This window comes from Falco biarmicus, chromosome 1 (genome assembly GCF_023638135.1).
Source record: "Falco biarmicus isolate bFalBia1 chromosome 1, bFalBia1.pri, whole genome shotgun sequence".
NCBI classification, from domain to species: domain Eukaryota; kingdom Metazoa; phylum Chordata; class Aves; order Falconiformes; family Falconidae; genus Falco; species Falco biarmicus.
The window spans coordinates 61,740,772-61,752,715 of NC_079288.1; the positions used below are offsets into that span (position 1 = coordinate 61,740,772).

Sequence of the window (11,944 nt, forward strand, 5' to 3'; positions counted from 1 at the left end):
GTTTGTTGGAATGGGGGGGCAGGGGGAAGTGGTGGGCAGCCAAGGGACAGACAAACAATTAAAAAATACACAGGGATGAGGCTGCAGAAAGGGAAACTCTTACCCTTTGTTTGCAGTCAGCACTTTCTCTTTTAGCATCTGTATTGATGATAACAAATGCAGGCAGGAGTAAAACTTACGGTCACTGCAGCCAGTACTTTGGCTCCTTTGCTCACAGAAATTAATGCTTGAGTTCGAATAATTGCCAGGCCATCCTCTCAACATAATAGAAGCTGATTATTTGGGGTTACCAACAAATAAAAAACCCCACCCTACTCGTAAATGTATAGGAGCTAGAGTCACTACTGAAGTATACTGTCTTTACACTGGATTAGCTGGTTTCACAGTTCATCTGGACATAACCAAGTGGACAGTCAAGCCCAGTAAGGCACAGAAATAGTATTCAGCACTAACAGAAATAGGCACAGATACAGACAATGACAACAGAAGAGCATCGGGAAACCCACAGCTGTAGGGGACAGGGTCCCTGGCCAAGACTTTTCCTTCTTAGTGTGCCCTTGGTTTTTGCACGTAGGTATGACTGCGGTTGGGGTGACAGCATTCAAATGACTTTGTAAATGCCTCAGGGCTGCTGATTTGTTATGCTCCACCTTTAATTGCCTGCCTTGCTTGCATAATTATGTCTGTACTTTCCTCATGCCGCTTACTCAAACCCGCCCCAGAGCCTGCCTTTCTATCTGGGTTAAATTGAGCTTAGTTTACTGCAGGCGTTAAGGCAGAATGGGAAGGATTATGCTCCATGCCACTTTGGAGAAGGTTGTGGCTCCTCTGACCACGTGCAGATTGCCAATGCACATACAGAATCATTGCCGATGTTTAGGACTAAAAGAAGAAAAATCCCCACACCCCAAGGACCACAGCATTTATCCTGTGTGCCGTAGGGCTTGCTGTGGAGTTCACCCTACAGGGTAGGGGGCCCTTGCGCATGATACAAGTCGGTAACATCTCCGTGGAGTTCAGTTTTGTGTTACATGCAGAGAGGGAGGGCAGGACCGTATCTGTTCTTACTCGGGTTTTATTTGTTCCACTCACATCACCAGTATTTGTCCCTTACACCTGAACTCATTCACTCTCCTCAGAGATTCACATTAAAACCCCGAGCTAGAGATTAGCAACTGTCTAGGGAGTCAAGGTGCATGGATTTCTGCATAGATCCTTTTTTGGGTGCCTGAGACTCTTATATGGAGTTTCCCAGCCTAGTCCTGCAATTACGTGCCATGTTACTTTGGCTTTTGAAGACTCCACGGTTCCTTACCTGCTCATCTGATATGGCAGCGCCCAGAAACACCAGGCTTCACAGCTCCATTTAGACTGGTGGTCTACAAACATTGACCAAGGAAGAGGTCCATCCCCAGGGTGGTCAGAGTCCATACATCAGGAAGACCTAGACAGAGGGTGAGTGGGAAGAGGAAGAATAGGGTAAGGCAGTAATTTAAGAGAAAAGGTAAATGCTGGAGCGTTCCCTTCTACTGTGTCACCTCAGTCCTATAACCAAACCAAACCATTTTCCAGTTGAAAATGCAGGTTGTCTAAAATGTATCACAGCCTTGTTGCTGTTTGGCTGAATTAATTATATCAAGGAAGAAAATAGGGTTTCACAAAAGCTTCCAGTTTGTTCCTCATTAGGATTTTATGCAATTTCAAGAGCTCTAAAAGAAGTACTTGGAAGTAAAATGCTGTGGTTTGTGTCAGAGAAAACATTGATTTTGAGCCCAAATTAATGGTAATTTTTGACAGTAAATTAGAAGTTCACTTGCTCATGTAGCTTTAAACAGTCTTAGCGTCCCTCTGTGCTGACACAGTCTTAGTCCCGCTGACAAAACTATTCCTAACGTCCCATTTTCTTGAGTGCAACATTTCAGATTGTGAAATTATCTCCTTAATTTGACTTTAAAATGTAAATACTTCCCTGTATTTACTCTTTGGTATTCCAGACATTTCAAAAGTATCCCCAGAATCTTTTCAGGCTACTCCAAAAGTACTTCAAAATGGTGGGTTTTTTTTCCAGTTGGCAGTGAACCAAGAAATCCATTATCTGTACCATTCTAGCCAGAAAGCGAGTTGGTTTAAAAGTCCTTAAGTAAGGTTATAGCTACCAGAGATGCTCTGACCCTCACCACCTGCAAACCACCTCTAAGGCCCCCTCCACCAGGTCCCAGTGTCTTCTGTATAGCACATATGCCATCCTGCTCTGGTCCTTTACTGGCCCCAGTGGAGACAACATGTCTGAGCTGCTTCAGCTTTCTTCCAGGCTTTTACAGCAGTAAAGCAGTGCAGAGGAGCTGATGCCTAGGAGCCTAGGGAGCTTCTGGATTCGTTTTTTTTTAAGCCTAAAGGAGACATTTCATAAATCCATCTGGTATTTCAATTGAAACTGAAAAAAGGTTGAAACTAACTCCAGCTAGTCAGTTATCCGTGCCAGCAAATGAATTCCTCCCCCAGCTGCCTTGAACAGAGATGCTTGTGTGAGTCAGGCTTGGTTCTTCAGCAGCTCAGCCCGTGCACCTGTGCATTGCGGTGGTGACTTAGCAAGAAGGTTTGACCCCACTTGGGTCTATTGTTGGGAAAGCTGTGAAAGGTTCATTTAATAAGCCATCCAGCCATCCAGATCAAGACCTCTCTCATCCCTCTTAAATAAAGTAAAAAAAAGACAAAAGACTGGATTCTCAGCTATTAAGAAAGGAGAGATCATCATAGTGGCTTAAGAGGAAAGTTGTCCCGTGTTGAAGACCTGAACCACATGCTCAGGCTGATATAAACTGGCAGATTGCTCTTAAAATCAACAAATTAGGGGAGGGAAATGGCTCCTGGGTGGGCTTAGCTGAGACTCTCATGGGTTCTCCAGTAAATAAACACCAGAACAAGCAAAGTTCTTTAAAGGTTAATATGTTGGGGGTGTTGGTTTTCTGGAGGTTTTCATTTTTTCTCCCTGTAAAAGAGAACAACAAAACATTTTGTAGTCTGCAAAGGAGAATTCAGGTTAAATATTCCTTGTCATTTTTAAAAGAGGCAACTGTTCAGTATATTCCAGAGCTGGGACTTGGGGGGATTGGGTGAAAAGATGATCTGAACATCTGAAAGTAGCTTGCTTTCCCCAAATGACATCAGTAAAACATTCTCTGCAATTTAAGAGGTTGCCTTCAAATGCCATCCAAAATGATCTTCCCTGAATTCAAACTGCATTAGGACACATGTGAAAATTAGATAGAGAAAGGAGAACTGGATAATCACTGCCAGAAAAGGCAGAAAAAAAGATGATGAATGTAAAGAATTCCTAAAATCTACTGAAAAAACAATTACTAGTGCTGCAGTAGGGGTTGGCTGTAACGCTGACAGGACTGGTGACTGTGGGCACTCACCTTTGTGGCCTCTTTACAGGACCTGGTTGAGGTGGTAAATGTTCAGCTTTTTTTTCAATCCCCTGCCAACATGCAAAGCAAAATCCTGATTACTGCCCTGCTTCTTTCAAACTGGTGGCTTGATGCATTTATTCCAGAAAAGGGTAGTATTAGTGACAAATTGCTGAAAGCAAAAGATGAAAAAGCTAAAACTGGTGAATATCGCCCCAAGTCCTGAGCTCTGCCTACTTAAGCAAAGACCTAAAAATGTATGTGTTCAAACAAAGAGTGATTTTCTACATTTAGCTCTAATTCTTGCAAAGGGACGAATCACCTTGTGAAAAGTGGAGCCTCACCCTCCACCCCCTCTTTCCAACTGGATATCAGACTTGAAGGCAACCTTTCCAGTGGACCAGACCTGCTCTTTAAACTTGTGGACCACCTAGTGACTTTGAGTGTGTCTGGAGCTCTTTCAATCCACTGCAAGAATAACTTTACCAGGACAATACTCAAGGATAGATAGATCCATGACATGAGTTTCAGTCTGACCCTTGACTGGACCAGTTACTAACCATGTGGACTACATACTTCCACCTTTTGAAAGATCTGTACTCACTGAATCTCAGGACACCCTGTTGTTTGTTATTAGATGAAGAGGTCTGAATATTTGTAATAATATGTGCTGTGTTGCTTTGCATTGTATATTTTTTTTTCTAAAATAAAATAAATTATTTATTAAAAGTTATACTGAATGAAGATGGTTTAAGAGTTCACCTGCTCTAGATGCTTATTCTTAACCTGAAATCTCAATCCTGAGATTGTGATACTGTATCTGCTTCTGAACAAACCAATGCTCATCTCATAATCAAGTAGGACAGGAATAATGAATAAGAGCAGATGAACTCTTAAATATTTTTTTTTTAAAATGTCCTCATTTCATGCCTAAGTCCCTAGCAAGTGGATTCCTTTTTTTCTTTAGCGTCTTCTTTGAGGTTCTTCTTCTTCCCCCTCATTCAAACTGACAACTAACTCACTCCATGAGTAGTCCCAGTCTGCATGGGCAATTGTAGAGCTACACCACATGAAGAAGAGTGGTGAAATCTGGCCTGGGTGGGAGATGAAATACAAAATATCCGTGGTGGGTTGACAACTGCCAGCCGCAGAGATCTTACAGCAACCTGGCCCTTTTGCTTGCATGACTAACTGGCTGATAAAGGGGGTTGTATATTATGTGGCAATCCAGTCCTAGTCTGCACTGTGTTTGACAGACTGGTCCATGGTGTATAAGTAGTTCTGTTCGTGAATAAAATGTTTGAAATATATTTCTTACAACGTGGAGACCATGACTTCAACCCTTGCAAATGGATGTTGCAGGGAAGGGGATACCATGTTGTCCCTGCCATGTTGCAGCTGGGCTTTCGTGCAAGGCAGTGGTAAGAGAGCAGCATGCGTGCAGCTGTATACAGGCTGTTTGGGATGAGCCGACACAAATTTTCCCCTTTATTTCCTCGGCTTTTTGGTGAACTTCGGTCAGCTTCTTGCTACTGTGTTGGCAAGTGATTCAAATTCCTGCCTATTTCTATTTTCAGCCCCATGTGAATGAGAGAGAAGTGAAAAAGGGAGAGTTCTCCCTGAAACAAAGATAAAAGTTGTCTCATTGCTAGGAGGATCAAGTATTTTGAAGCAGGGAGACTCCCCCAGCGCACAGGTTCACGTATGTCCGTGGCCTCAGGGAGCGCCCATGTTGCTGCCGCAGCAGCCCACACAAAACCCAGTGCCGGGGGTCAGGTCACTTGCGGGGCAAGGTGCAGCCTGGGTCCTAATCACAACTGTCATTTGCCCATGGGTCTCAGTTGTGCCTTTTCTTGCAGGGAATTGCAGTTCTATTGCAAAGCCCCGGCAGATACCCATACGCATCTCCTCTGCAGAGCTGAGCCCAGTGAAATTACCAGTTGGCTGCGGTAATGTGAGCCAGGCAGCTCTGGAGTGGAGCTTGAAAACAGTTGTATTGCAGCCCTTTGGCACAAAGTTGATTTTTTTTGTGTCCCAAAACCAGCTGGTTTGCGCACTCAATTTTGTTTAAAATTGGCTTCTGCCTTACACCGCTTTAAGTCCTTCAGCACTGAGTGCACAGGCGCGTGCAACGTGCTGTAAGTAACGCTTGAAAAACGGGAATTAAAGCTGCCTTCTGTAGGTGGTTTGTGAAAAGTTTTGTTCCTGGCTTTGCGACTTGCAAGGTGGCTTTTGAATAAAGCTGCTGATTTTATAGCAGGTAAGCATATGGCAGCTCAGGAGCTGTTGTCTTCTGGTCTGTTGTTGCGCAGGTGAAGGACCCCCCAGTAGTGTTTTTTCCCCTCTCTGAGGAGTCCCCCTGCTTTTGGCCGGTGGCTCTGCATTTGAGGATTTGATATAAAAAAAAAAAAAAAAAATAGACTGGATCCCCTGGTGAGCAGCTAATGGATTGAAACCAGAAACTCCTTTTTCTTCTTTCTCACTTGTAAATCAATGAGGCACTCCTCAAGGATATTGAGTTAATCCCCCCATAAGGGAAAAAAAAGCTGTGTAGTGAGTAGTTTTTTTTTTTTTATTATTGGGCTGGTGGAGCTGCCTGTGAAATGCCAAGACGTACATGCCTTTCTCAAAGTTTCAGGCTGTTTTCTTCTGCATAACATGCAAGAGTATCAGAAAGAATACACCTGTGAAATATGTGGTGCTGGATTTTCAAAAGAGCTCAGCTTGCACTTTAAATACCTGGGGGTGGGGGTGGGGGTGGGGGGAACACCTGAATTTTCAAAAAGTGCCAGCAGAGTAGTGCTCAGCAGGGGGAAGGCAGATGCTGGCTCTTTTAAAAATCAGGTCCTATACTGGCTTGGGTTTTGTTGGGTTTTTTTCATCTTTGGTGTGAACTTCCAACTGTGCTGTGTACATAAAATAAATTGCATGTAACAATAGCACTACTACAATTTCCTTCATTATTAAGATGGCTTGCTGAACTAGTTTCACAATTCAGTGGAGGAAGAAATGAAAGCATGTCCCCCTGAGAAGGTACACACCTTTTGCAGGTGCTGCAGCCTTTTCTTTACGAGGTAAGGAGCATTGCTGATGTGTCTCATTGACCTCCCTTGCTCCATGCCCCTTACATTGTGATTTCCCCTATGCATCAGCAAGATGCATCACTGAAAAATGAATGAAGTGTTTAGTCTGGAGCAGAAAATCTGGTATTTCCTAAATCAAAAGGCTGAAAGTGTGACAATCCTTGGAGAACAACGTATCTAGTTTTTGGCTTCAACCAGCTTATGTGTTAACTTATCAACCTTCACTCAGGATTGCTTTTTATTCAAAGCAATGTTCATCTATGTAATTTTTGGACATGGATGGTTGGTTGTATTTGCATAGGAGTCTTTATCTAGAACGTGAAGCTGCTAAGAGAGGTACACTGCCATGGGTAGCTCATGCAACATCGTGTGAAAGCTCTTTGGTGGTCATTGCTTGTGTTCACCTGCAGTCCAGCACGTAGCAGTGCTGTGAGCTGCAGGCCGGGTTTGCAGTATGTCTCAGGTGATGGTTGGGATCCTGGGTTTTGCTGATGATCCCCAGCCCTTGCACGTGCCCGCCCTGCCAGTGTAGTTTCCAAAAAGCACCTATGTGTTCGAGGAGGTCACATCCTGATGTCTTTCAGTGGAGAGCTTTCTCTTAAAAGACTTGCACAAAGGGTGTCAACAGCTCTGGGAGTCACACGTGTATTGGCAAGACCGTAGAGCCCGACTTTGAAAACATCTTTCATTCAGTCCAGCGTGGAGGTAGAAAGTGAGGGGCTGATATTTCTCTAGTGGAAGTCTTCAGACAAAACACCATGTCTCCTCTAAGTCAAACTGCTTGTCTAACTGCCTCTGTGTCTTGTGTTGGAAACACAGATGCACCTGTCTTGATGTTTCTTCCAAGCTTTTATTCCTATATTTTATTTCTTAACACTTTTCCCCCTAGAAAGAGATCCCTACAATTATACTCTGCCGTAACCATAGCCTTACCCTGGCTGTAGATGTGTCATTGAATCTGATCACCCAAGGTCCCACTCTCCAGGGGACAAATTGTTCCACTCCTGTCTTTAGATGGGATAAATTGTCCACTGGATGTGCCTCTTTCATGCCATCAGCATGAACCTTGGGGATTACCTTTGCCTGTACACCTAAATTTTAGAGAGCTGAGCTTCTGAGAAAACAATCTTCCCTCCTAACCCTGCATTTTACATAAGCTATCTTGTTCTGCAGCTTTCCTGTAATGGCAGCCCAGTAGACAGACTCAACACAAATGCCTTTGGCTTGTAGAATTCATCCCCAAAAATAAGAAACGTGGGTTTATGGGAAGATTTGCAAAGGCCCAGAGAGGAGCTGCATTGCCAGTTCCCATTGATTTTAGGTGGTCATTGGGGCGATGGCCATGCTCAAGGCTTTTGCCCTTCAGCTCGCTGTAAGAGCTGGCTCTAAGATTGCAGTTGGTGTATCTTTGTATTTTCCTCATCCGAAGAGGAAGGAAGCATGGACTGACCTCACTTCTCACTGCTCGTATCTGAGATCAAATACCAGCCTTTCCCAGGAGAAGAGGAAAGTGCAACGCAGGCTTTCTTACATTGCTTTTCTCTTGGAAATAGGACTTTTCACACCTAGCAAAGTCCATGGCCAAAGGCGATGCTGACACTTTGCTGTCCAGCTTTTTTCCTTGGCCAGCAAGGTGATCTCAGTCAAATCCCATCACCTCTCCGAGATGCTGTCAGCCATTAAAAATCAAATAAATTTTAAAAATGGGGGAAAATGAAGCTTGCCAGCTAAGCTTGGCTTTGGGAGCTGCCAATGGTAAGAGATAGATGCTGGCAGCAGCGTCAGTGTGCGCGGCGCGTAGTGTGTGTGGCGGCATGTGCCTGAGAGGTCCCTGGAACCAACGTCTGCTTTCTCCCACAGGGATTTGAGGCGGCTGGGAGTGACACTTGTTGGTCACCAGAAGAAGATAATGAACAGCCTTCAGGAGATGAAGGTCCAGTTGGTGAATGGGATGGTGCCGTTGTAACTTGGTTTTAAAGTCGCTTCCTCAAGTGGGTCGATCCTGCACTTTGTACACTAGCCCTGAGATTTATTTTGACTAAAAAAAAAAAGGAAAAGATAAAAAGGGAAATTCAGTGCTTTCTATAACTGAAGGATGTTGGCCTCTGCCGCAGCATTTCTAAAGCAGTGTTTGACTAAAGTTTTCCTTTTCTTCCTATTTGTGTCCTCATTTTCATGAAGTAAATGTAAGATGCATGGAACATGGAAACGAGTCTGCTGTATGTGGGGTTAACCCGTCTCTTAAGCTTCAGCAACGACAACAAGCCTTCCCAGCACACGTCTGTACATGGGACATATATATATATATACACACACACACACATATATATATATATATATATGTAGCACCTTTATATACTGAATTGCAGCAGCACATGGTAATACTTCCAAGGACTGACTTGAGCAGAGGAGTTTTGTAGCCATTCGTGGGCTCCCAAAAGCTGCAGTTTGCTGAAGTTTAACTTCAAGTCTTACTTGTCTACAGAAGTGTATTGAAGAGCAATATGATTAGATTATTTCTCAATAGATACTTTGTTTTGTAAATTTGAAGAAGAAAAAATGCTGTTACACAGCATTAAGTTATAGAGACTAGTGTATAAACATGTTGCTTGCTCCATGGCAAATACAATACAGGGTGTATATTTTTTTTGTTTCCTCCCTCTGTGTTACCAAGTTATTTTCATTTGCTCTTCTGGGAGGATAATACGTGACTAAGATGTATATACTGTACAGTTTGCTACGCATCAGGTACAAGATTGGGGCTCTTTCCTTGGTTTGTTCTTTTTGTCCCTCCCTCTTTTGCTTCTTTTTGTCTCCCTTTTGTGTTACTGCCATGCTTTGTATTTCTGCTTCTGTTTGGTTTGAGCAACATATAAAGCCTTCAGGAGTTTTGATTATGTGTATGAGGTAGAAGGAATCTGTTTAAATAAAAGATGTCGCCCCTCCCTTTCCACTGTAGACTGGGGATGTCCAGAAGAAAAGTAAAACATCTGGTTCTCAGTGGCCTCACACGGCATTGGGTTTTGCGTGTACGAGTCCTGCCCAAAGGTAGCATGGGATAACATGCCTCCACACTGGTGTTTGATCCCAGTAGCCATCACCCAGTGTGGCCTCTGCCCCTGTCCTTGGCACCCAGGAGAGAAACCACAAGGTGGTTTTAGCTGGAAGGCAGGCATTTTGATGTTCTTATTACAGAGGTTAAGTCCTGGTGTGCGGAGGTGAGCCCACAGTCATGCAGCATGGAGATTTTGCAGTATCTTTCCCCCCAAGTGGTGCTGCTGGTGGGATTATTTTGGGAACTGTGCTGTCCCAGCTTGTCTCTCTGGGCATTTTCATCTGGGTATGGAGCTGGCCACCTTGGGGCAGCGCAGAGAGGAGGGAAGAGCAGACCAGCCCAACTGGTCGCAGCAGTGGCATCCCATGGGCGAGAAGGTCCCACTCATCTGGAGCTGGCGCAGCTAGAGTCAGCACTTGGTTGTAGCTGGTTGTGTCCATTAAAGCTCAGAGCTGCTGTTTTCAGAGGGACCCGAGGACAACCCAGTCCCCTGGGAATCCCACCAAGAAACAGTTTGTGGCTGCCCTCCTCCTTTTGTTGTAGATAGGATTAATCAGCACAGTTGATTTGTTATTCATAGGTTGTGTGAAGGCTTTGGTAAAGATAAGGATTTAAAAATGGCTCAGCAGAAGGCGAGTGTTTGTTGTTTCTCTAGATATATTGCTTCCTTAGAGGTTAAATAGCATCTTGTAGCATCCTTCTTTGGTGATAACATCGACAGAGTGACTTGCTGCAGCTCCCTTCGTCCTTGGTGCTGCAGAGCCAAGCACGAGGAGCTCATCCAGAGCTGAAAGGAGGCCTGCGTCCTTCACATCTTGCAGAAGCAGGTGCTGAATGCCGCCTTCAGCTGTTCCAAAGGTCTTTCTTCCATTTCCCTGAAGCCTTTGGATGAGATTTGATGCAAGGAACGGTTTCTAAAGAAAAGAGGAAGGTCTAGTTGGACAGGGTTGGATGGATTTTATTTTTTTCTTAGCAGCAGGGCTTTGCTTGCTTTCATTGGGGGTTTCTTCAGGCAATATTTGCCTGTTCTGAAATGGCCTCCTCCTCCTCTGTGAGTTGCTGCCGAGCTCTTAGGAATCGGGAGAAATGGGAGGGAGAGGAGCTGCAGCGAGGTCTGACGAATCTTGATGGTGTGATTTCTCATCCTGTTGTTTCATTTTGGCAGCCACTGGACCACAAAAGAGGAAGGGGGAATCAAGACATAACAATTTTGGTGCGGAAAAGAGATTTGTCATATAATAAATAAGATTATTAGAGCTGTCAGCAGAACAGTCTTGGGATTATTTGTGCATCCCTGCCTGCAGCACTTGGGGAAAATAACCTGTAGGAAGACAGAAACAACTCATTTTGTCAGGAGGAATCCTTGAGTTGCTGTCCGCATCCATCGGCCGCACCGGGAGAGATGGTATTAGCAAATATGCAGCATTTTCTGCCTGTCATCTCTGTTCATTCCTTACCTGTTGGGTCTGCAGGAGGAGTTGGGTTTGGTCTCTTTTCCTGGACTTTTAACAGCAAAATCCCCTTTACATCATTTGTGGGGTTTTAAAGGCATATGCAGTATGTCTGGGATGCATACCAGATGCTGGCATAACCTTCAAAATAATTAACTAGTGGAAAGCAAACTGTTCTTAAGCCAGACTGCATTTGTAAATAGGGCACCTCTTCTTAGTCCCTCCAATAAATAAATAACCTCTTCTATTTATTTCAAGAGCTGTTCTTGTTACAGATGTCTGTATAATAGGCTTTGTCTTGGAGCTAAAAATAAAATACGATGGTGTTTTTCACAAGTAGGGTCCAAAAGTTACAGCTTTTATGTCCACAAGCAAATTCCAGAGACAACAGAGGTTTTCAGTTCCCATGCAAGAACTGCAAGTACTCTGTATTTGGGGCATGATCGTATGTAGTGGGGTGCAGCAGAACAAGATGACAGTAATATTTTACTGGTTATGCTCTTTGTAAGGGCTGTAGGTGGATTTCCTGCCTACGATAAGTCCAAGTGCTTTGCTTTTCCAGCTTGCTACTGCTGCAGCTGGTCCAACAAATACTTTTTTTCCGGTCTATTTTGCTGCTAATTGTGAGGAAGATATTTCAAAGGATCTGGGAGGTGAGAAGGCTCTTTTCAATATAGTTTTTCATTTTGGGAGAAGGAAGTGTCCCCAAGCACATCTTGTGTAGACTGACCCCCTTTCATTGTATAGCTACCATTTGGGAAAATTACCTGAGCATAAAAAAGGAAGACTGAATTAAAAGAAAAAAAAAAAGATCAGTTTAAAATTCTATTTATTCTTTCGATATGTTAACAGCAAGAAGAACAAAACATGAAGGTAAAATTCTTTTTTGTCTATTCAGTGTTGAATATAATGTAGAAAGTCCCAGTGGTCAAGAAAGTGTGACTC

At 43.8% G+C, this 11,944-nt stretch overlaps 1 protein-coding gene across 10 annotated transcripts in view; it reads left to right on the top strand.

The window, feature by feature from the left end:
- Positions 1-11,335, top strand: part of EPHA5 (EPH receptor A5) — a 209,620-nt gene extending 198,285 nt beyond the window's left edge. For 8 of the 10 annotated variants that reach the window (XM_056354298.1, XM_056354334.1, XM_056354305.1 and 5 more), the window contains one exon: positions 8,354-11,335. In XM_056354298.1, coding sequence (XP_056210273.1) covers positions 8,354-8,459 — 106 coding nt within the window. In that variant the 3' untranslated portion in view covers positions 8,460-11,335. Of the gene's footprint in view, positions 1-3,721; positions 8,330-8,353 lie in introns of those variants that run through there. The other 2 variants (XM_056354315.1, XM_056354325.1) reach the window with 1 other exon arrangement.
- Positions 11,336-11,944: the final 609 nt, after the last annotated feature.